At 38.8% G+C, this 24,737-nt stretch overlaps 1 protein-coding gene across 1 annotated transcript; it reads right to left on the reverse strand.

Moving 5' to 3' along the window:
- Positions 1 to 11,839: 11,839 nt before the first annotated feature.
- On the reverse strand, positions 11,840 to 24,428 carry DACT1 (dishevelled binding antagonist of beta catenin 1). The gene is made up of 5 exons (XM_069092073.1): positions 23,865 to 24,428; positions 21,465 to 21,597; positions 20,542 to 20,697; positions 15,766 to 15,816; positions 11,840 to 15,151 (listed from the first exon to the last, which is right to left on the reverse strand). The coding sequence occupies exons 1-5, from the start codon at positions 24,240 to 24,242 to the stop codon at positions 13,263 to 13,265; spliced, it is 2,607 nt and encodes an 868-aa protein (XP_068948174.1). The 5' UTR covers positions 24,243 to 24,428; the 3' UTR covers positions 11,840 to 13,262.
- Between the last annotated feature and the right edge of the window lie 309 nt (positions 24,429 to 24,737).

The raw sequence follows: 24,737 nt of genomic DNA on the forward strand, positions 1-24,737 counted from the left end.
AAATGTGAGAATGAGTTTTATTCTAATGACTCTCAAGTCCCTAAACAACCACGCCAACACTTCCTCTATCTCTCATTAATTTTTCTATTATCTAGTGCACATTTGAAGGCACTTTTTCCTACTAAAAATATTAACGTTTCCACTAAATGTTTTTCATTCAACTCTTCAGTTTTCCAATTAACACTTAACAGCAAATGTTGTAACCATTTTTTAAAATTTCATAATAGAAAGTTATTCTCCTACCCTCTAAGCATGCTGACATCTGAATATCTTAAATGCTTGAACCAATAAAAATTTTAAAATTGAATTAAAGGAATAGGTAAGGGAACTCATTCAATTTGAGGATTATAGGCCTTTGGCTGAGAAGGCACAAGGAACTCTTCTGGTGACAAGCATTACTTCCAAAATTACTAGCAACCAGGAGGGTGGAAATGGGCTCTTGTCAGAGACCTGACAAGATATAGATCTTTCTCCTGACCTCTAAGAGTAAACAGTGAAACTACTTGATTCTTTTTTTTTTTCCTAGCTTTCTCTGTTAGATTCCCAGAAGGAGTAGGGGATTGAATGATAGATAGATAGATAGATAGATAGATAGATAGATAGATAGATAGATAGATAGATAGATAGAGCATTTAATAAGCATTTAGTATGTGCCAAATAATGTGTTAAGCTCTAAGGAAACAAATCTATGAAAACATAAAGGAGGGCTGGAAAGGGGGTTTGCAGGGTGGTGACAAGGCTCAAAAAGTATAACTGGGAAGTGAGTCAGGGAGGCCTGGTTCTCAGCAAGATAAAGCAAAAGCTCATCCATCAAAGCCCAGAGTGGTTCCAGGGGCAGGGGCCTCCTTCTAGTGAGAGAGTTCCTGGAATGGATGGAAGAGGAAGAGGACTATTTAGTTGTTAGAGAACTAAAGCCATGTAATGTGGAACCAGGAGATACAGACCTCACCAACCTTCCATGATATTGCTGTGAGTTACTCAAATGGCACATGAGTGAGGACTATCTGTCAAGCAATCCTGAAATATCTTCAGCTTCCTTAGGTGAGTGGGAAGGGTGGTGGCCAATGGGTTTTTTGAGTGCTTTATGTTTCTGTTGTTCCTGGGCTCTAATGAGTTTTTGATGTCATGCATTTTCTACCATGGGAGATATAAAGGCTGTCTTATAAAAAGCCCATACTATACAGTATATCCTATATCAGAGTGGGACCCCACTTTGGTAAAAACTAGATACAATATTTCATATTTCAATTTTATTTTAGAAATGATTTTTAATTAACCCTGGTAGGGTCAGTGAGTCAAACACAAAAACCTTTGGGGTTAAGCTCTAAGGACTGAACCCAGACTTTCTGAGTCCAGAGGCCTTGTGGGGGAAGGGGGGATGGATTGGCAAAGCTGTAACATGATTTTTAGGAAAACTTAGCTATTTTTAAATTTTAAAATTAAGTTGTGTAACTTATAGTATATAATATATATAGTAAACAGAAAAACAAGTAGATAGAAAACTGGGTTTAGAATCAGGAAGACCTGAGTTCAAATCCTGTATCTGACACTTAGAAGTTGTGTGAACCTGCCCAAGTCTTTCAATCAATAAACATTAACAAATTAATCAATCAATCAAGTGCCTACCATGAGCCAGGCACTGTGCTAAGTGCAGGGAATACAAAATGAATTAAAATCAATCTCTACCTTTAAGGAGACAAATGGAGGAAACAACATGCAAACAAATATACAAAGCTAGATATATACAAGATAAATAGGAAATAAGTAACGGAAGGAAGGAACTAGGATTAGGAGAGGTTGGAGAAGGCTTCCAGTAAAAGATGAGATTTTATTTGGTGGCAAGACATAAGTCAAGACAACTTGAGATGGTCCCGGATACAGGTGATTAGGTCTCAGTTTGTCTCGTGCAATATCCTTTCAATGACTAAGGGCTAGGTAAAAATTGAGAGAAGATGGTTCTGGCTCCCTTAAATCCAATTCAACTGCAAGTCAAGACAGCACTCTAGGAATATCATCAGTCTTCTTTCAGAATGAAGGTTGAACAATAATGACATTTGGTAATTAAAGGAAGCCTGGGAGGCCAGTAGACAGAGTTAAGAAGGGAAAGCATTCCAGGCTTGGGTGATAGCCAGGAATATGCCTGGAGCTGAGAAATGGGAGCAGCTAGAATATATCTCAAGCAATTCCCTAAAACTTATCTACTAAAGCATAGGCAAGTTGCATTTATGTTGGTGTAGGGAGTTCCCACACCAGAAATTCCATACACTGATAAAACCATAGATAGTTTATGTGTTTGCATATAATAAATACAAATTTTAGAGTCACATTTGCTAAATAGTCAGGAAAAACCCTGTATGCAAAACTTAGATCCAGTCATCATCTGTATAAACAAAAAAAGTGTCAAGAAAAAAACTTGAAAACTTGACATGAATGCATTTCAATAGCTGTGTGGATATTTGAGACTTACAACTAATATATTTAATGACATCATAATTTTATGCCTGTGCAAATCCAAGAGTCTAAAAAGCCTTTTTGGACACTGGCACTGTATAGAATTAGAGCCACTGTTCATGCTACTGGATTATTAGACTTTCTGGAAACAGTGATTATACAAAATCACGTGAGTAGAAAAGATTTATAGAAATTATCTAGTCCATCTCCTCACCTTAAAACAGGATTACATATCACTCCTAACAGATCAAAATCTCCTATTTTTAAAGACCTTTAAAGAAGAGTCTCCACCTTCTTCATGCCAAAAGCTATTATAGCATCTAATACACCTGAGTGCCTACATGGTCTTAATCTCTTATCTAACCCAAATGCTTGTGCTGTGGTTCAAGTCTGTTTCCTCTTGTTTTGTCCTTATTGGAAATGGAGAACAGCTGGTCACCTTTTTAAAAAATAATAATAATAACCTATCATATACCTATGACAATATTAAATCAAGCATCAGACTTTTTAGGGCCAAATAATTCCAGTGCCTTTAGTCTCTCTTCATCAACCTATTCTCCAGCTCTTTAAGTATCATCATGGCTCTCCTTTGAGCCCTCTCCAAATACCCCATGTCTCTATGAGATGTTGAGGCTAGATTTAGACATCATATTCCAACAATAGTATAAAGTAATGTTAAGTGTAAAGAAAAAAATTAACAAATCATCTAAGGCTACACTGCTATTTGTAGTTACTAATGTCCTGTTAGCCTTTCTCATTCATTCATTTTGCTGTAGCTATAGGTGGCACAGTGGATAGAGTGCTGGGCCTAGAGTCAAGAAGACTCATCTTTCTGTGTTTCATTTTGACCTCAGACACTTACTAGCTGTGTGACCCTGGGCAAGTCACTTAAGCCTATTTGCCTCAGTTTCCTCATCTGTCAAATAAATCGGAGAAAGAAATGGCAAACCATTCCAGGATATCTGCCAAGAAAACTCCATGACTGAAAATGACTGAATGCATGGTGGATATATTAATAAGGCCTATAGCCCCTTGTTAAGATCTTTGCATAAGGGAAGTTTTTCTCTCCTATCAAACCCAAGTCATCATTTCATGTGCAGAATCCCAAGGAAAAATACATAAGCACCTCTGTAAAGTCTTTGCCTCCCCAATTAGTAGGACATACTAAAGCCATTCTCATGGCACTTGCCAAATAATTGGCATGTATCCTCTAAATATGAATAGACCTTTGCCACCAAATAATAAATAGGAATAAATTGGAATAAAGGAAGAAATAAATTGAAAGGAGTAAGAGAAACTGATCAAGTCTCTTCCTCATTTTCAAATTCCTAAAACTCATGGAGCCTTTATTCCAAATGCTATAGTTAGTGGTTCTAATTTATTGGGGGAAGGAATGAAAAGGTTGCTATATTTTCAAATATATACCTAAAATCCAGCAAATGATGAGGCCATTTAAGCTCAAAAATGAACATTTATTTTTGTACTTTAGAATCTGAATTAGATGTAGTTCTCATATTGTAAGATATGTACACTTATGTCCATATGTGTAACAGCAGCACAACCATTCAGTGGGGCAAAGACCATTAAAAACAAGAAAATTTATTTTTAGAGACTTACTATTAGGAGCAGGATTTCAACAGCATTTTTCAGGATCAGTTTCAGGGCTGAGAAATAACTCTCTCCCTTCCCACCAAAAATAAATAAATAAATTTCAAAAAAGGTTTTCCTTGCTTTTCAATTTACTGAGGAAAGATATTATGTAACTGGAAAAACAATATCCAATTATTCTACAACAACTATTTCCCTAATCTGATTTTTTTTATAAAAGGTGTTTCAGGGGGCGGCTAGGTGGTGCAGTGATTAGAGCACCAGCCCTGGAGTCAGAAGGAACTGAGTTCAAATCTGGCCTCAGACACTTAACACAAAAATTAGCCGTGTGACTTTTGGCAAGTCACTTAACCCCAATTGCCCTCCAAAAAAGAAAAGGCCAAAAAAAAAAGGTGTTTTAGTAAGAAGATTTAAACATTATACATGCTTGATAAACTAATTATTTTCAACATGTATTTCATACTAGTAACAGACTTTAATATTAATTTACATTAATATTAATTAATAGAGATTAATTAATAGGGTTTGTTTTAGGTTTTGCTTTTGGTTTGGGGGGGTGTTGTTTTGGTTTGGTTTGGTTTTGGGCTTCTGGAAAGAGCAGCCCACGGAACCAAGGGTTATACCCAATTTGAAAGGACAGCTCTTTCTGATGTTTTTTTTTTTCTCTTTTGGTCACAAAAACTAAAAAGCACTTGAAAATCAGTTTCCAAACAATGGTGGGCTTCAGGTGACTTTTCAGCAGCCATCTGTTCATAGGAAATCTCTTACCTGAGTGCCAATCATCTTCTGGAGGCAATGTGATACTGATCTAAGCTGGCACTGATTGACAGCCCGCATCTCCGGCACAGCCTCTTTCAAGGAACAGTGTTTAGCCAGTCTCTTGGACCAGTTGTCCAGGTATTAGATTTACTTGTATAGCTTCAGGGCATACTCATGGCTAACATTTTTCAATGACCTTCTCTTAAAAGCCTTATGCTCAAGTCCATTTTTAATTCATTCATTGTTCCTCTAAATTGTTGGGTTAAAAAGAAGGTAAATTTTACTTGAAAGCTACTCTTTAGTTATAACCAAATATTTGGTATCATTTTTAGTCTTCTTTGCTTCAGGGGCTGTCAAGAAGATTTGATTCAACAAGCATTTGTTATATGCCTATTACAAACAAGTACAGCATTGGAAGAATTTGAATGGTACTTCTATTTCATTGACTCAAGTCACTTTTGCAATCACCAAAAAGTTAAAGAGCCACATGATTTCTATTTGTGCTACATAGGGTCTAATATAAGATAATATTCTAATACAGAAATTAGAGGTCTTTAAGAGCCTCTGGTTAAATGTGAAAGAGCCACATGTGATTTGAGATTCGTGGTTTCAAAATCACTGCTTGAGGGATTTGACTAAATCTATGAGGTTTAAAAACATACAAACAGAAATATTTATATTGAAACTACACTAAGACATCTTTCAGAAGATCAAAGATAAACAGGACTTAATTCATAACAACTGTGACTTGTTTTCTACAGTGGTTGGGGTTTAGGGGGGTCTCAGGAACCCTTTATACTCTTAAAAATTATTAAGGACTCAAAGAGCTTTTGTTTGTGTGGATTATATCTATTGATATATACCAATTTGGAAATTAAAACTGATACATTTAAAATGTTTATTTATTAGTTCATTTTTAAATAATAATAATAAGCCGTTGCATATTAACATAAATAACATTTTAATGAAAAATCTCCATTTTCAAATAAAGATAGTGAAAAGAATGGCATGGTTTTACACATTTTTTGCAAATCTCTTTAATGTCTAACTTGATAGAAGACAGCTGTATCTTTTTTTCTGTTTCTGCATTCAATCTGTTGTGATATGTTGTTTTGGTTGATATATATGAAGAAAATCTGGCCTTACAAAGATATATGGTTGAAAAGGGGTCCTAGGAGTGTTTTTATAGATAAATAATGTTTTACTATTATTATGAAAATAGTTCTGAATACATGGACCCTTTGAAAGGGTCTTGGGGGAACCAAGGGGCCCACAAACCACACTTGAAGAACTGCTGCTCTACACTTCCATAATGTTTTCCACTCCCCAAAACAAAGCCTCTCTCATTAGGACTGTAACTATACTTCACTCATGCCTATGTCCAAGCTTCATTTATACTCTGCTTCTACCTGGAATGCCTCACCCCTTCTCACTTATTGATAGCTTATCTACCTTAAGACCCACTTCCACAGCTAAACTTGTTACAGACCACAGTACAGTGAATTTTCTCCCTTCTCCAGCAGTACCTGTTAAGTGTATCATTTACTCAATACAGTCTATGACAATAATAGCATTTATATAATGCTTTAAGGTTTACAAAGCACTTCACAGGTATTATCTCACTGGTTCCCCACAACAACCAAATGAGGTTGGTCCTATTATTATTCCCACTTAACAGATGAGGGAACTGAGGGTAAGAGGCTAAGTGACTTGTCCAGGGTCATGCAGCTAGTGTTTGAGGTGAGATTTGAGTTCAGGTCTTTGTGACTCCAAGCCCAGTACCCTATCCACTGTGCTACCTGGCTGCCTGACAAAAATAAGAGCTGAGATTGCAGTTGGATTCAGTGGTTACAAAGCCCCATATAGTCTCTCATTGGATTCTTACTCTGTGAGGTTGGGATATTACAAATACAATATTACCCCCAACTTACAGCAGAGGAAGCCAAGGCTCAAAAAGGCTGTGACTTGTCTATGGTCACAAAGTTAGTAACTGCTAGATGTGAGATTCAAACCCAGGTCTGCCTCCAAGTCCAGTGCTCTTCCTGCTACACCATGAAACCCCTAATCATATAGCTTCATAATATATTATTTAGCATTTTGTTATTAGTTTTTATCTACTCAACCAGATTTGAAGACCAATTACCAGGGTTCATCTTTTATTTTTCATAATTTCATAGCACCCAGTACATAGGCGTTCCATAAATAATTGTTGAAAGAGCTAATACTGTTCAGAAAGAGAGAGAAAAAAGAGATTGAGGGAAGGAGAAGGAAGGAAGGAATCAAGGAAGGGAGGAAGGAAAAGAGAAAGGGAGAATTAGAGGGAGAGAAGAAAGAAGAGAAAAAATAAGGGAGAGGGAGGGAGGGTGGAAGGAAGAAAAAGAGAATGGGAGGGATGGAGGGAGAGAGGCTGGGAGGAAGGGAAGAAGAAAGAGAAAAACTAAGGGAGAGAGAAAGAGGAAGGGAAGAAAGGAGGGGGGGAAAGAAGGGAAGGGGAAAAGAAGGAAAGGAGGCAGGGAAGAAGGGAGGAAGCAGAGAAAAAAATCTCCTTTGTCCAGCTTTGTCCCCCTTTCATCCAGCATTCTATATATGAATGTTGATACTATTTTGATTCCTTGGTTACTAAGTCCTATTAAATCCACTTCTGTTGTATCTCTCACATCCATCCCTGCTTTTCTATTCCCATAGCTACCATTCTGGTGTGTGCCCTAATTATCATCTACCTAAAATACTGCAGAGCTTCCTGCTTCTCTGTCTCTCTCCCACCCTTAATCCATTCTTTGTGTTCCTGTTAAGCAAATTATCCTTATGAAGAGACCTGATCCTGTTCTTCCTCTGCTATAAAATCATCAGCCGTTCCCCACTGCCTACTAAGGCAAGTTAATATTATTTTGCCCTCCACCATTCACAATCCCTAATGCAAGGCCCTCTTCAATCTAGTATCACCCTACCATTCTGGCATCATACCAGAGTTTCTAAGCCTTTTCTATTCACCATTCCTGCAATGTCCTCCTTCACCTTCTTTACCCATTGAATTTCTCTTTTTCCTTTAGAACTCAAACCAAATGTTCCTCCAGAAATGTTGCATTGTGGGTCTGAGGCATACTCTTTTTTTCTTTTTGGAGGGGAGAGGCCAAGGCAATTGGGGTTAAGTGACTTGCCCAAGGTGTCTGAAGCCGAATTTGAACTCAGGTCCTCCTGACTCCAGGGTCGGTGCTCTATTCACTGTGCCACCTAGCTGTGCCCCCTCCCTCCAGGCATACTCTTTAATAACCAACTGTTTTAAGTCCAAAGCCCAGTTACTATAATTTAAAAGTACAAGATTTTACATGTCCAAGTGTCACTCACCTAATAATCTGAGCCCAGGCTCTTTAAACTTCAAACCACAAGGATACAGGTCTATCTTCTCTTCCAAGACAGTAACCTTCTTCTCGCTTGGTTATACCCAAAAGTGATTGAATTCTTCCTAGATACCTTATGGATTTACCAACCAGTCAAATTAAGGACAGGTAATATTTGTGTCCCTTTCTACAACACACACACACACACACACATACACACACACACACATGCACATATACCAGAAGACCACAATTTCAAGGTGTGTTGTAAGCACTTCCCAGAATTTGCTATCCCTACATTTTTACTGACACACTAAGCAAAAACTTTTCTCCCCCTGTCCATTTCTTTAAGGGCAGCCTAGAATAGAACCATTTAGCATGACCTCAAAATCTCGACAGATAGCTGGGTTCTTGACTTCATCACCTCTCAAACATGTCCCACCCTCCTCATTCCCACTGCCACCCTTTTAGCATAGGCTCTCTTTGCAAGTCACCTGAATAATCACAGTAATTTCCTAACAGGTTTTCCTACTTCTACTGTCTTCTCTCTCCAATCTTATTGATACTGGTGCTGGGCTAATTTTCTCTATGAAGAGACCTTTCCATTTACTCTTATGCTTAAAAATCTCCAGTGACTCCCAATCGCCTCTCAAGTAAACTTAAAATTCCTTTGCCTCCTACAAACAAATCCTGGTTTATCTTTCCAACATTATATTGTATTGTGCCCCTCCTAAACCATGCGACTCTCTGCCTTCTCCTTTCCCTAGAAAACATCCTAGAGCCTACCTTACCTTGTGCCTTTTTTCATACTCTACTATATGCCTTGAATGTCCTCCCCAAACCCCACACACACTTGCCTGTTGAGGTCCTATCCATCTTTCAAGGTCAAATTGAAATGTCACTATTTCCATGAAGCCTTCCTCTAATTCCAGTACAGCAATGACCTTTCCTGTCAAGCACCACACAATATTTTTTACATATCTGATGTACTTTGTCATGTAATAGTATATATTATTGTCATCTGTATTTCTGTGTCTCATCTCCACACTAGATTGTAAGCTCCATGAGGATAGAAATCCATCCATATCTCATCCAAATTTTTAGAGTCCCTCCTCACCACAGTGTTCTGAACAGAGTAGGTGCATTATAATGTACTACTCCATATTTGGGTGATGCTTATACTTTAAGAAGGCATTCTTCATTCACATATTGGTTGGATTAAATAGCCTTTGACGTAACTTCCAACTCAAGTTCTCTAATTTTTTATTGTTGTTATACCTTCTTGAATTTCCTAATCTACAGAAACCGTTGTAAGGGAGTTTCTATCCATGTACTTTCAAAGCTGCCACTTAGCCCATCAAAACATGAAGTATACTTAGTAATAAAGTAATGAAAAAACACAGTGCCAGGTAGAAAACACATCTGAAAGCACAGAGCCTCTTTGTCTCAGAAAAGTCAAGGTATGAACTCATGTGTGAATGAAAGTGAAGGCTCTAGTCACTTCAGAGGGAGATGTGACTTAGGGAGCTAAAAAGGTGAAATTCAATGATTAAGAAAAGAAAAAAAAAGACACAAAAAAATGCAACTGAGCTCAGGAATTCCTCCAGAAGAAGGAAGAATCAGGAAGCTCTTATTTGGAGAGAATTTTGCAATTTTAAAAAAAAAACTCTCAGTAGTATTGGAAATTTACACACATCTCATGAGGTTTTGAAAATAAGGACTTGGATGCCAGAGGTGGGGAACCTGCAGCCTCAAGGCTACATGTGGCCCTCTAGGTCCTCAAGTGCAGCCCTTTGACTGAATCCTCACCTGATCATTAGACTTTTTTAAATTTTCTGTTAGCACTTTTTGTGGTAGCAAAGAACTAAACAAAGTGAGCATCCATCAGTTGCAGAATGCTTAACCAAATTGTGGAATGTAATATAATACTATTTTTCCTGTAAGAAATAATGAATAGGAAGAATTCAAGACAAACATGGGGAACCCCATTAGTCAGCAAGCTTTGTATCCCCAATGCTTAGAACAGTGCTTGTCATATAGAAGGCATCAGATAAATGTTTATTGACTGTCTGACTTATATGTACTGATGAAGAGCTAAATAAGCAGAACAAAAAAAAAAAACTATGCCTAATGCCTACAACAACACAAATTAAAAGAACAATAAAATTAAATTGAACTCTATGTCATCATAATGACAAAGCTTGGTCCTTGGGAAGAGATGAGAAAATGTAGCTCTTTCCTTTCACTGGAGAAGAGTGGAGGACTTTGGATATGTGGAATATTGCATGTACTGTCAAACCATTTCTATTGAATCTTAATCAGTTTCACTTAACTGAGGCAATTAGGTGGCATAATAGATAAGAGTGCTAGGTCTGGAGTCAGAAAGATCCGAGTTCAAATCCAACCTCAGACTCTTCTTTGCTGTGTGACCCTGGGCAAATCACACAATCTCTGTTTACCTCATTTTCCTCAGTGGTATAAAGGAGACAATAATAGCACCAATCTTCCATGTTTTGGTGCTTTTTTCTCCCATAAATAATTGAGTATTTCACTTATACTGATTTCAATGGCTCTTTTGTAACTAAAAACAATGGGCAACCACTAATTTATCTTTTCTGGCACCAACTCCTGAAAGTTTGCAAAGGAAGAAGCTGGGACCAGGATTCTTAGAAAATCCCGTTTCTTCATGGTTAACTTGGTTTAGCATTCATATATCTAAAAAATGCCAATTCCTCAGTAAGTGGCTTTCAGAAAGTGATCTCTTCCAAGGATAATGCTCTTTGAGAACAAATTATAAAAGAAACAATACATAACTTGTAGTCCCCTTGCAGCCTTTCACTATATCTTCAGGGTAGATACACTACTTCATTTTAATCAGCTAGCCTCGTAGAAGCAGAAGGTATGGAAAACTCTGTGTGTGTGTGTGTGTGTGTGTGTGTGTGTGTGTGTGTGTGTGTGTGTGTGTGTGTGTGTAAGGCATGGGCTGTAAAAGAAATTCCAAGTTTTGAGATATCAAGTTAAGTATTTGCCTTAAGAAATGAACTACATGGGGAGAGAGACTGGACGTGTGATTTCATTGGCATAGGGAATTTTCCCATGCATTAACACCCTCTCCCATTACTGGTGGGTAGTTTCTTTGAAACTTAACGACCTAGAGAATTCTCTAGAGCACAAGAAATTAAATTTAGCCCTTGACACAATTATTTTCTACCATATTTCATAACACATATTTCAAATGCAGGAGGTTGATATTTTCTATAAGAAATTATGATATGAAGTAGAACATATTGAATTCTTAAAAAAAACTATATCCAGAGTTTTTCCCATAAGCATCTTTTTAATTATCATCCCATCAGCACTTTTAAATTAGAAACATAATCTAAAACCAACTTAAGAAAAAGTCTTTGATACTCTTAAGTTTTTTTTAATCAGCACTATTCCTTGCTACCCACCCCATTTAACATAGCTAAAACATCCACATTACTGCAGATCAATTAATAGATGGATGAGTATTTCACAAGCAGCACTGATAATACCTGTTAAGATTTGTAGGTCTGACTAGCCATGTGACCTTGGTCAAGTCATTTAACCCCAATTGCCCTACCTTACCTCCTCCAAAAAACAACAACAAAAAAGATTTGTAGGTCTGAATGTTTGTTTTTATAAAGATGTAACAAACTTAGTAGAATTAAAACAAATTTTATTACAGCATATGTACTGTATTAATTTACACAATGAGATATAAAAACATACTGCTTATATTATACAGAAAAGTTGACATCAATAAGAATATTTAAAACAATTACTACTTTTGCACATGACATACATGTTGATAAAAAGCAATTTTGCACAATACTGTTTACTAAATAGTAAATAAACCCTTCCCAGATTTACCTATGGCTCACTCTGTAAGGGATTGCACTAACATGTTCAGGATCTAGACTGTCAAAATGATTAGACACCTTGAATTGAGGCAAATTTCTGGAAGCATAAAGAGGACCCAATTATGGCTTTGGATTGACACTCCCAAGGGAAAAGCTAGTTATTTCAATGGTAATGTTACCACTACGAATTCTAGTAGAAAATCTGACCCCAAGGGCAAGTCATTTCAGGACACCGTAGTTGGATATAGAGATTAGAATGGAAGGTATCCATGTACTAACTCCCCGTTTATGGCCTTAGAAAAGTGTTTTCCACACTCCTATCTTTGCAGTTTTCAATGGTCCCTTTCCTGTGCCTCTTTATTTTCCCCTTTTCATCATGTACATCCCTATCTTGGAGTTTCTACCTCTTCTTTTCATTTACTTTTAGTCTAGAGGACCTGGATCAAGAAAAGCAGGTAGACAAGAAGGAATAATAAAGAAGGGAAAATTGCCTGAGAAATGGATGCCATAAATGACATAGGCAGGGAAAATACTGTGAAATAATAATTTATTCTTTACTTCTTCACACACTTGAGTGTGACCCTCAGGAAACTTCTCATAAAGACAACTGCCCTAAAGAATCAACGGACTTGGGAGCCAGGAATACATTGATTCAAATGTAGATCTCTGACACATTCTGCTTGTATGATCCTGGGTAAATCACTAAATCTTTCGGTCTGCCCGACAACTAACTCTCTTAAGACTGATAAACTGCTTTGGGAAAAGGGAACTTCCTCAGTGAAACACATCATAGGTTCAGACATTTCCCCTCTTTTCCCCAACTCCACCCCCCCCCAAAAAAAAAGAATCAAGGGAAAGATGGAAATCATTAATTTCATCCTTGGTATAAAAAGTACTCCTAGACAAAGAGTCAAATGAAGAACATCTCCTCTAAGACTGATGAATCAGAACATTTAAAATAAAGTCATCAGATATTAAATATTCAATGTTACCACCATGAATACTGTAGTCTTTTTATTCCTTCCTAGGATGACATTCTTTACTTTCCACTTAAAGGCACTCACATCCACACATGTAATGAGAATGACGTCATTTACCTTAGGTTGTTTTTTTCTTAAGTGTTGAAAAAAGCATGGAAAAAGCTGTATTAAAAACCCAGAGAAAAAAAGAACCGCTTTGTTTCTGTAACTAGGACATATGCATTCTATACCAAAAAGTTGCTTCAAACTGTGGTCATCAGTTTTAAAGAGCCAGACCTAAAACGAAGAATTTTCTTTTTGAGATTATGGGAGGCCTTAATTTTTACAAAAGTCATTGTGTGGTTGTCATGAAGAGCCGGGGCTGTGCCTGCTTGGAGAGGGAGAGTCTGGACAAACTGGGACCAAATCAAGCCCCCACTTTCTTCAGAGTCACTAGTGGTGGTGCTCTCCCCCACAAACTCTATTTCACTCAAGCTTGACTCACTGTCCCCAAAGCAATTGGTGGTATAGTTACTCTGCTCATCCTCACTGGTGTCCACTACTGTGGAGTGGAACAGGGACTCACACTCTGCAGAATACTCAGAGTCACTAGCTACGTATGCATACGGGCTCACATATGGAAGAGGGACCTGGTTGTAGACTCCCATGGGTTCCCTGCGATTTCTCCTTGCCCTTCTCAAGGCTTCTTCATAGGAAATCTCTGCAGATGACTTCCACCGCCGGTAGTCGGTTCGCTTATGTTTCAGTTTGGCCACAACTGCTTCTCTTCCATGCCCATGTCCATGGAACTTAGTCACAGGCCTATGGAGGCCATCTGCAGATCTGCTGGAAAGACCAGCCTCTGCCTGAGAGTTTCCACCCTTCTTCCCTCTGGAAGACACTTTTTTGAATTTCTTATTTGTATCCAAGTCATCAGGGAAATGACATTTCTTGCTCACAACTCTGCTTTTTTCCCTCACTGTCTGTAAGCCACTTTCCACCCCATTAAGACCATGGGCTCTGTGCTTCAGGGTCGAACTCTTCAGGATTTTGACATTCTTGTTGGCTCTGTGTAACTTATTATTTTGCTGCTGCCCTGGAATGAACTGAGCACTGACGAGAAGCCCATCCTCCAGGCTCTGGGAAGAAGAGCCCTCACTCTTGAAATCTAAGGCAGGTCTCTCTTCAATAGGAAGCGAGGAAGGCAGGGGCAGAGGACGTGGCACAGCAGAAGAAATTGCTGGCAGAGCTGCCTGTGAGCTGGTTTTCTGTGACATCTTTTTCAGTGGCTGGACAACTTTGTTCTCCTGTTGGAGAGCTGGGACTCGGCCAGGACTTTCCTTTGGAGAGGCAGTAAAGAGCTGACCACTTTCTTTAGGGGAATCCCCTGCCCCAGAAACAGGGCACCATGCAAACTCCTGGGAACCTGGCTTGACGTTTTTTGGCAGATGCTTGCTTTGATGATCAGTGGCTACATTTGGCGGGCAGCCCACAGAAACAGGCATCCTCCGGCTTTCCAGCTGTTCTCCCTTTGAGTCTTTCAACCACTGCTTCAGTGGGGAGAATGTGCCATTCTCCAGAGTGCTTGTTTCACCAGAATGCAAACAGGCTTGTTTAGAATTCTTAAGGTTGACACTATTACTGTGTGTAATTCCATCAGTCGCTCTGACACAAATGCTCCCGTGCCTAAGAATGCCCTTCATGGGATCAGCATTTACACTTGTTCGCAGCTTATTAGTCCTAACAGGATGTGTTTTTTTCTGCACTAGACTCAAGATGTAGCCATCTATTTTCTTACTGGATGCAGGATAGGACACAGACATGGAGTTGCTTTGTGGGAGGGAAGAATTATCTGCTTTGACAGAATCTACTTCGGATCCATTGCAAACATCATTAGCACTGTTACCAAGCTGTTTCTCATCTTTTAGGGGGTTGTTGGTCATGGAAAGAAGAAACATTGGACTCTGCACAGCTACAGCATGAAGTGGACTTGGATAGCGATATATATCATTCCCATTTTTAGATATCAAATCACACTGATACTTAGGATTCACATCTGCAATGACCTCAAGGGTACTGGATTGTGGAATAGACAGCGAACGGCAAACATCTTCACCATGACTTTCTTTGTGGTCCAACCATCTTATGATATCTGAGGAGGAAACAAAAAAATCAAAAATATTTTGTTCATTAGTGCTATTGTGACTCTGGATAATTTTCTGAAGTAGGGAGAATATTGCTTATTTTAAAATCTTAAAGTATGATTCATGGACAATGTTTGTACACACTGATGAATCGATTAAAATACTTCATGCTTCTGAAGCATCCTTTTAAGGACTCTGGAAAATGAATGATCACCAATTTCCCCACCCTTATTTTGTATTAGAGGTAGAAATAGGAAAATTAATTTTTCCTTTTAAAAAAAAAAACAACTTTTGGGGCAGCTAAGTGCCATAGTGAATAGAGCACCAGTCCTAGAGTCAGGAGGATCTGAGTTCAAATCCGGCTTCAGACACTTAACACTTACTAGCTGTGTGACCTTGGGCAAGTCATTTAACCCCAATTGCCCTGCCTTCCCCCACTCCAAAAAAGAAAAAAAAAGACAACTTTTTAATCCATTAGACTGTAAAGTCCTTAAGGACAGGGACTGTCTTTTGTCTCTTTTTATATCCCAATGCTTGGCAAACTGCCAGGCATATAGCAGGCACTTGATAAATGTTTACTGATTGATCTGAAAAGGCTGAAAATGATAATAAAATTACTCACTGTGTGACCTTTGGCAAATCACCTCATTTCTCTGGCCTTCAGTTTCCTCATCTATAAAATATGAAAGTTGAACAAGATGAAGTCCCTTCCATTTCTAACTTTTTACAATCTATTTTCTATAATCTTAACTATTTCCTACAGATCTCTGGGTAAATCTTTGCTCTATCTTCATCTTCTCTTTTCATTTTTTTTTAGTTAAGTGAAATAGTAGAATAGAATAATAATACACTTAACTTGTAGTCAGGAAGACCTGAGTTCCAATTTTGCCTCAGATACTTGCTAGCTATGTGATACTGGGCAAGTCACTTAACCTCTGCCAGTCTCGGCTTCCCTAGGGGATAATAATGGTACCCATTACAGAGTAGTATCCATTACAGACAATTGATGTGAAGATCAAATGAAAAAAATTATGTAAAGGCTATGTAAACTTTAAAGTGCTATATGAAACGATATTGCTGCTGCTGCTGCTGATGGCGTATTGTCTAGGTATCACAATGAGTAGTGTTGAACTGGAGACTTAGGAAGACCTGAGTTCCAATTCTGCCTCAGACAACTTACTAACTGTGTGACCCAGGGCAAGAATCTAAACCTCTCCATGCCTCAGTTTCCCTATCTATAAAATGGATATAATAATACAGGGTTCCTGAGGATCATATGTAACATATGTAAATTACTTTGCAAATCTTAAAGCACCATCTTGTCATTGCTGTATGCTCCATTCAACTCTTTGTGACCCCATGGATCATAGTGTGCCAATACTGTCCATGAGGTTTTCTTGGCAGAGATACAGGAATGGTTTGCCATTTCCTTCTCCAATGGACTAAGGCAAACAGGGTTAAGTGACTTGCCCAGGATCACACAGCTAGTAAGTATCTGAGGCTGAATTTGAACTCAGGCTTCCTAACCTCAGGCCTGCCACTCTAGCTACCACTAAAGGTAACTACCTTTTGCTTTGATGATAAGCAGCTACATTTAATATAAATGCTAGCTTTTTTATTCTTATTTACTATTATCATTATTGTTACTGTTATTTGTAGTTTTCCCATCAGTTCAATTAAGCTCAAATATTCAGTAAGTATTAATATGTAAGACACTGTGCTAGGTAGGCACTGGAGATACAAAGAAACAAGCAAGACTATTAACTACACTTGGGGATCTTATAATCTATTACTTTACATTTATGTTTTATTGTAGTAACATTTATTCTTTTGTATTTCCTTAAGAAAAAAATTATTAGGGGCAGCTAGGTGTCGCAGTGAATAGAGCACCGGCCCTGGAGTCAGGAGGACCTGAGTTCAAATCCAGCCTGAGACACATAACACAAAAACTAGCTGTGGGACCTTGAGCAAGTCACTTAACCCCAATTGCCCTCCAAAAAGCAAAAACAAAAAAACAAAAAGAAAAAAAATTATCTCCATTGGCATTATAATATTCAGAAATAACTGCCACAAAGAAAATCATGAAGAGTGGACCATTTATTAGAATCTTATCATTAGCAGGACTGATTAAATTATAATAAGAGCTTCTTTAGATTTTTAATTATGATGCTTTCACGTATTCTTGATTTCAACATAGGCACTCCTACTAGTATATCGATCACTCTCCATCAGCTGTTTTCCTTTCTCTCTCAATCACCAGCCCACCCATCTCCTTTCTAAGTTCACATATTCCTGGTGCACAACTTCTTATGCACTTATAGAATCACCCTTCAAATAATCTAAAGAAAAAAAGCAATTTGTTTTGGAGGGGAGGAAAATCCCTTTAATAAGTAACTTAATGAATTCTTAGTGCCAGTGAACTTAGAATCCATTGACAGGCAAACAATTTGTATTTTTGCCAGGGCAATGCCCTGAGGAAAGTGTTCTACATTCCTCATCCAGGAAAAGACCCTTTCTCAGCCACATTCCCTAGGGCTCATCTTTTACCAAGCCAGAATTCACTTCTATTCAAAAATTTAATAAATTTTCAATTAAAAAAACATAATTTAATGAAAAATTGGATCAAAGATGAATTTCCAACATCCATCAACAATTCAAATGCAAGATTTCTGACTTTATTGATCATTTTCATCTGCTTTCTTTCTGTAGTAATGCATTATTAACATGTCCTTTGTAATATAAAATTAATTCTAAATATCAAATGATATTTTAATTGCCTCTCAGTTATCTGGAAAGAACAAAGTTTTAAGATTATCACTGGTCAACTAAAGTTCCCTCCAGTTAGGAGATCTTTGCACTGAAGTATGTATGAAAATCAGAAGTGCATCCACTTGCCATTATTCTTAAATGAGGATGTTCTTTTTTCATAATTTTTTTTCTTACTCTAAAAACACCAAAGTCTTTTCCTTCTTTCAAAAATACTAACAGAACTTCCCAATTCAAGGAAAATATGCTAAAAGCTTACTAACAATTAGCAAGCATCTACTTCCTTCCTTTTATCTCCAGCACTCCAAAAAGAAATAATTCTCCATCTGAGATGCTTGCCCTGCACCTCTTGCAAAGGCAATAACCCTATTTATAGATTATCTTAAAATATGATTATAAAATGCTCTGAAAATCGCTTTCACACACACACACACACATTCTGTCTTCTCCCATTTGAAGAGTAAAAGAATTCCAAGGTGTAAATTAAGTTAACTTTCAAAAACAAATTACATCAGAAGAGATTTGCCAGTTCCTAGATGTTCACCTAATTGAATGAGTCTCGTTGTTTCTAAATTATGTGACTATGAGATTTTTCCATGGACTTTATTTAGGGGATAAAAGCCACTAATCAGTTTCCAAGGAAATCATCTAATCTTGTACCAAATTGCCTTTAATAAGTTTATAAAAATTTCCTTTGAGAGCAATTCAGTACAGAACGGAATAGAGCAATTTGTAAACTTGGCCAGCATAAAATAACCAATCTAGATAACACAAATTTGTTTTTATATCAAACTATTGGGACTGAATACACTGTTCTCAAACAAAGAAACCATTCAATTACCAATCCTCTGCTGCCCTATACCAAGAAATCCTATCTTTCACATATGAGAATTAAACATCAAACAGATATTGCAGTCAGACAAAGGATATAGCACCATATTCCTGTCCCTATCCAGAATACCATAGAGTATATAGTCTCTGCATTGCCTTTGCTCTTGCTTGGAGGCTGCGTGATAAGAAGAAACATGGGGGAATGCAGAAAATGTCATGGGTGAGGAAAAGGGTACACATGAAAATAGTTCTTGAAATAGCACAGGTATTATCCCAGGCTCATACACCACATTCCTCTGGGTTCTTTCTCCAGATACAGAATAGCATTATTCCCACTGTTGTCCATATCTCGTCTCTCTGGGAAGTAAGCTATATTAACAAAGCTAATCTTTCAACCAAAGAATTCAGAGAGACATAATAGAATCACTGATCCCCTGGGTGCTAAAAACAAACAAAAAAGCCAACCCTTTGGTACTTCTCTGATGGATATGATTAACTTAATAATAACTTCACTTCTAAGTTGGTGAATAAGCAGATTCAAATCCTGGTTCTGCCACTTTTTATAATGAGTGACTTTGGACATGTCACCTCTCTGAGCTTCAGTTTCCTCCTCTGTAAAAAGATGGAGGTGGAACTAGATGACCTCTAAGAAATCTTCCAGCTCTAGACTTGACTGCATCTGTCAGTTCTATTATCTTTTCAAATGAAGGGAAATAGTCAAACTAATATTAGAACCTCATGTTTCCAGACCTCCATCATTGGCGCATTTTTGGTGATAAACCAGAGTCATTTGAAGTCAGAAGATGATTTAAATGCACTTTATGATTCAATTATCAACCCTCTTCTGCTCTGAACCACATAGCCTTTTTTTCATTTATGAGAATTCAACCTAGACTAGATAACCACAGTATCTATTTGATACTATAGTTCATGATGCAACTAAGAAGTAACTGAATTGGAGACCTTGGATTCTAGTTCCAATTCTGCATTCTACCCATGTGATCTAGGCCTAATTACCTCACCTCTCTGAGTCTCAAGTGTCTTTTTGTAAAGCAAGAAGTTAGAATTGTATCCTAGATTCCAAACTTTTTTGATTCAGAGCTTACTATAGGAATCAGTGAGGAATCAAGGCACATTGAACATTTGACCTATCAACAAAGAAGGATTCCCAGGAAGGGGGACCTCCAAACCCATTATCCAGATCTTGGGATTCTTCTACCTCTCCTTTCCCCCCCCATCACCTCAACTCATTCTTTCTTTACTTCCCCCAAAACCAAGGCCAAAGGAGGTGGCTTTGTGATTCCTAGACAGAGATACTAGGTTTACCTTCCAAAATCAAGCAGGAAGGAGCAAGGAGCCAAAAGCAACTGGAGACAGGGGCTAGGGACTGTGGAAATCTCAGAGAGCAAGGCAGAGTTTTACAGCACACTTTATAAAGTGTGAAATACACTAGTGTGTTGCTATACACCCTCTAAAGGCAACTAGATAGCACAGTGGGTAGAGTGCCAGGCCTGGAATCAGGAAGACTCATCTTCTTGAGGTCAAATCTGGTCTCAGACACTTACAAGCTGTGTGACCCTAGGCAGGTCACTTAACCTAGTTTGCCTCAGTCTCCTCATCTATAAAATGAGCTGGAGAAGGAAATGGCAAACCACTCCAATACCTTTGCTTGAGAAAACTTCAAATGGGATTACATAAAGTCAAACACAACTGAAATAAGTGAACAATAACAACATATACCCTTTGAGGATCATATGTTCTCTAACTGTCCTCCTAGGATTAAAATTTGTGTGAATCTTACCTGCAGATTTGGGGTGTCCATCTGAGATGTTCAAAGATGTTTCCAAAGGGCTGCAAAAGCAGGTGCTGGAATGGCAACTGGATAAACACTCACAGAAGACTGAATTGGAGGAATTGGAAAGTGATCCTGAGGCCCCATCACTCAGCTCATAAAACCCTAAGAATACAAACACCATTTGGAAATAGACTGCTTTAAGCAACCTACACACTTCCTACTTAAAAGGAAATTTTTTCTAGAAAAGTTAAGAGATTTGAAGGTGAATTTAGATTCATTGGATTTCATGTTCTAATTTTCCATCTCTATTTCAATTTCTGAGAACTCTGGAAATCAGATGGAAAGTGGGTTCTAAAAATAAAAAAACCTCACAGTCTACATTCAAGATGACACTCCTATTTTTTTCCTAAATCCTTTCCATTCATATTTAATGAAAAATGAAATGGACACTGAAATAGACACTGCACAAATGTACAAATAGAAAAATCATACATATCTATGACTTGGTCTTTACTATTATCAGGATTTAGAAAAAAAAAGTTCAAGAGAAGACAGCAGGGAGTAAAAGAAAATCTATTTTGTGAACCAAATGCTAACAAACTTTTGAAGTACTCTCAGGAAGTTGAAGTGTGACTAATTTTGTAGCTCACTGCTGACTCTCTCACATTTCAAAGAAGGAAAGCTCTTTCAGAAATTTAAATAAAAGCCTTATTTTTTTTTTCAAATTGAAGAATTCACTCTTATTAATGTCACTATTTTTTTTTGTTTGGGTTTTTTTTATCCTTCCAAAGGATGGTAAAGATTTTTTTTCCTACATTGAAAACACAAATCTATTACAGTTTGACAGGTCTTGAAAATCATAAGGGACATTTGTGTTCAATCACTATGTAGCACAAGAATATAATCAGTTGAAAGCATAGGAGCTTTACCTGAACTAGTACGGCTATCTGTCTCCAGATGTTCTTCTGAAGTTTTTTCTACATCCAACCTTAAATCACTTATCTGCTTGTCTAATTCTTGCAACTGGTTTAATAGGCCAGCATCTCTTCTCCTCAAACAATTCTAAGGTAGAAAAAAGAAAATAAAATTAAGACACATTAGTGAGAAACAGATGTTCTGTTATAATACTAAAATTACCTCATCTTTACACATCAGTTCTCAATTTTCCAAGGCCAAAAATTTACCCATGAGAATGGAAATAAACAAAAACCTCAAAAGGATAAGGTCATTAAATTCCATTTTATTTTTATGCATTATATATTAAAATAAAATGTATTGTCATATACAAAAACTTTGAACTGTGTTAAAGCTTGAATCTTGTAATTAAGTGTTAAATCTAATTACAAGATTCAAGCTACACATTTCAAAAGGAGAATGGAAATTGGAAAAACAGAACCAGATGCTTTATTTATAAAGAATCATCTAAAATACATTATTTTATAAGAAAATAATTGGAGATCGCTATTAACAGTAACTGTGGTCTAGACTGTGTTCCAGCACCTCTAGAAAGGTTTTGTTACAATCAGCACACAATTAGGTAACAACAGCTTAAGTGCCTTTGAAAAGGAGAAACTACAAACGCTGGCTAGTGCCAAGTACAGTGTGAGCTGGCCGAATTTGGGAATAAGAGAGGTAAAATTGGAACGAGTTCAGATTTCCCAAGTAAAGAAGCATCGGTTCTGCTAACTCATCAATGCCATCTAGTGATTTGCCAGAAAAACAAAATTACAACCCAGAGAAGGCATCTGGTTCAAATCATGAGTGTCAAGTGTACTAATTAAAATAGTATCACAAACATTGGCTAAGCTAGAATTCTCTTGATACAGTAAATGCTGCACTCATCTGGAACCGACAATAGATATGTGCCACTTAGGATCACAAGTAAATGACTTCGTTATTTATGAAGACAAATATGCTATTGCACAGCATAGTGCATTAAACATGCATGACCTACCAAAACAAGACCAACCTGGTGTCATCTCCAAATTCACTCTGAAGCCAAAGAAATATGTAAAAAAAAGCCAAGTCACGTTAGGGGCACAGGATGGGCTAAAAAAGCTGTGTAGCTTTTTATTTTTTAAAAATGCATGAATATTCAGTATTCTTCCTGAATATCCATAGGCATGAAGGCTTTGGGACACAAACCAAGACTATTTGATGAAGATATTTACTGAGGGAAAATTAGCTGAGTGACTCAAGAATTTTGTAGATCGCAGCAAAAGACTCCACAGCACCTCATTGTTTTGTATTGTCCATTAATCTTTCAGCAAAATTATTGAGGAGAATTCACATGAGGGTTTAGTTGCTGTTTTCCAAACTACGTTTTGAGGGCAGTGAAAACAAAAGACTCCGCCATTGCTATGAGGCTGGGTCAAAGAGATTAATCGATGCCTCTTAGGTTTTGTTCTTCACTCTTAATGAAAACTGCTTAAAATGGCCCGTTCTGATAGAATCCAATAAGATGGTTTCTCTCACTCTCCGCCTTAAATCACAATTGGATTTCAGAGTACAGCAGATATAAAATAGTGTCCATTGGGGGAGGGGCGCCAGTCATTTCCACGCAATTTACATAAGTTGCATTTAGTTTTAGTTCCATTATGCCAAGGAGCTTACATCTGAAATTAAACTTCAGATGGACAGCACAAGCTGACACGTTCGGAAGAACGTTCTGGGAATGACAATGAATTAACCAAATGACCCTCAGGTCATTTCAGTTTAATGGTTTTTCTTTTTTAAAAAGTCGTTTCCTTGGAGGTGAAAATTTTAATGACACCAAGAGCCCCTTTCTTGGTTTTTGTTACTTTTTAAAGTGATTTAAAAAGAAAAAGGGAGGAAACTCACAAGACTTCCAAATTTTGTCAGGGCAGGGTTTCTCCAGACCTCCCTCCCCTCCCCCCCCCAAAGCATTTAGATGATTTTCACTAGTTGAAAGGAAAAGGAAAGCTGAAGGTCTTAACCAGACGAAGCAGAGAAGATGCTTAGCCTTTGAATGGAGGTGTACGAAAATACCCCCAACTCTAACCCTCCCCTGATCCAGGCACAGGCACGCGCGCACATGCACACAAATAGTAACACCAAAAGGAGAAAGTGTAGAATGCGTTCGGGGCACTGGCGCCGGGAGCGGGGGAGACAGAAGGAGTAAAGATCGGAGAGGGGAGGGTCTTTGTAACAGACCGTAAACTCCTAGAAGTCGGGGACACTTCCCGGTTTTGTCTTCACATCCCCAGCGCTGAAGCTGGTGGGTGGTTTAGCAATACAAATCCCTGCAGCCCGAAGCAAAGCCCCTCTTCCCCGACGCCACAGTCGGGCCCCGGGGAGGCGCTACCTACCAACTGCCGCCGAAGCAGTAAGATGTTCTCCTCCAGGTCCTTCTCCTCCAGGCGGCTGCGCTGGGAGGCTTCTCCGGGCGCCTGCAGCTCCCCAGCCCGAGTCGGCGCCACGCCCCCCGCTCCAGCTCCAGCCCTGGCCCCGGCTCCGGCCCCCGGACTTCGGAGGACACTTTGGACTAGCAGCTCCTGCCGCTGCCGTAGGAACTCCAGCTCTGCCAGACCGGCCAGCGTGGCCTCCAGCCGCTCCCGGGTGCGCTGGCGCTCGGTGTCTGCCTCGCCCTTGTCCCGCCAGCGCCCCTCGGGCTCTACCGCCCGCTGCTCTCCCCCGGGCGTCTGTGACTCCGGTTCTTTCGTGGTTATGGCTGAACTCGGTTTCATGTCCTTCTCCCTCTTCCCAACCCCTCATCCGACTGGAAGAGGAGTGTGCGCCCTTGTCCCCACTGGAGCCGTTCCGCAGGTGGAGTCGAGGTTCCCCAATACGACGCGTGCAGGAGAAAAGAAATCAATTGCTGCTCTGCTATAGCTACTGCTGGTGGGCTAGGGGGCGGGGCGAGGGGTTCATGCTGCACAGAACTGGGGTGGAGGGAGTGCGGGGGGAGGGGGGGGCAAGAGAGGGAGGGAAATTCCTCCCTTACCACAGTCCCTGTTTCTCAGCTCCGGTTGAGACGGCCACGAAGGAGCAGTCTGGCCATCCCACCTTGTGCACACCCACCCATCCGTCCTTGGGTTGCAGCCCCCTCTGACTCGCCCAGGTCTCCACCCAGCCAGGATCCTCTGCTGAAAATGCTACTCAGCGCAACGTCACACACAGCTTTGCAGCTCTGCAAACGCTCAGTCCCACATCCTCTTTGGTCCTGCCCCCGTCTATTTCTC

The sequence above is a fragment of the Petaurus breviceps genome, unplaced genomic scaffold (genome assembly GCF_028583685.1).
Source record: "Petaurus breviceps papuanus isolate PSGF00001 unplaced genomic scaffold, PetGlider_PUasm1.0 189, whole genome shotgun sequence".
NCBI classification, from domain to species: Eukaryota; Metazoa; Chordata; class Mammalia; order Diprotodontia; family Petauridae; genus Petaurus; species Petaurus breviceps.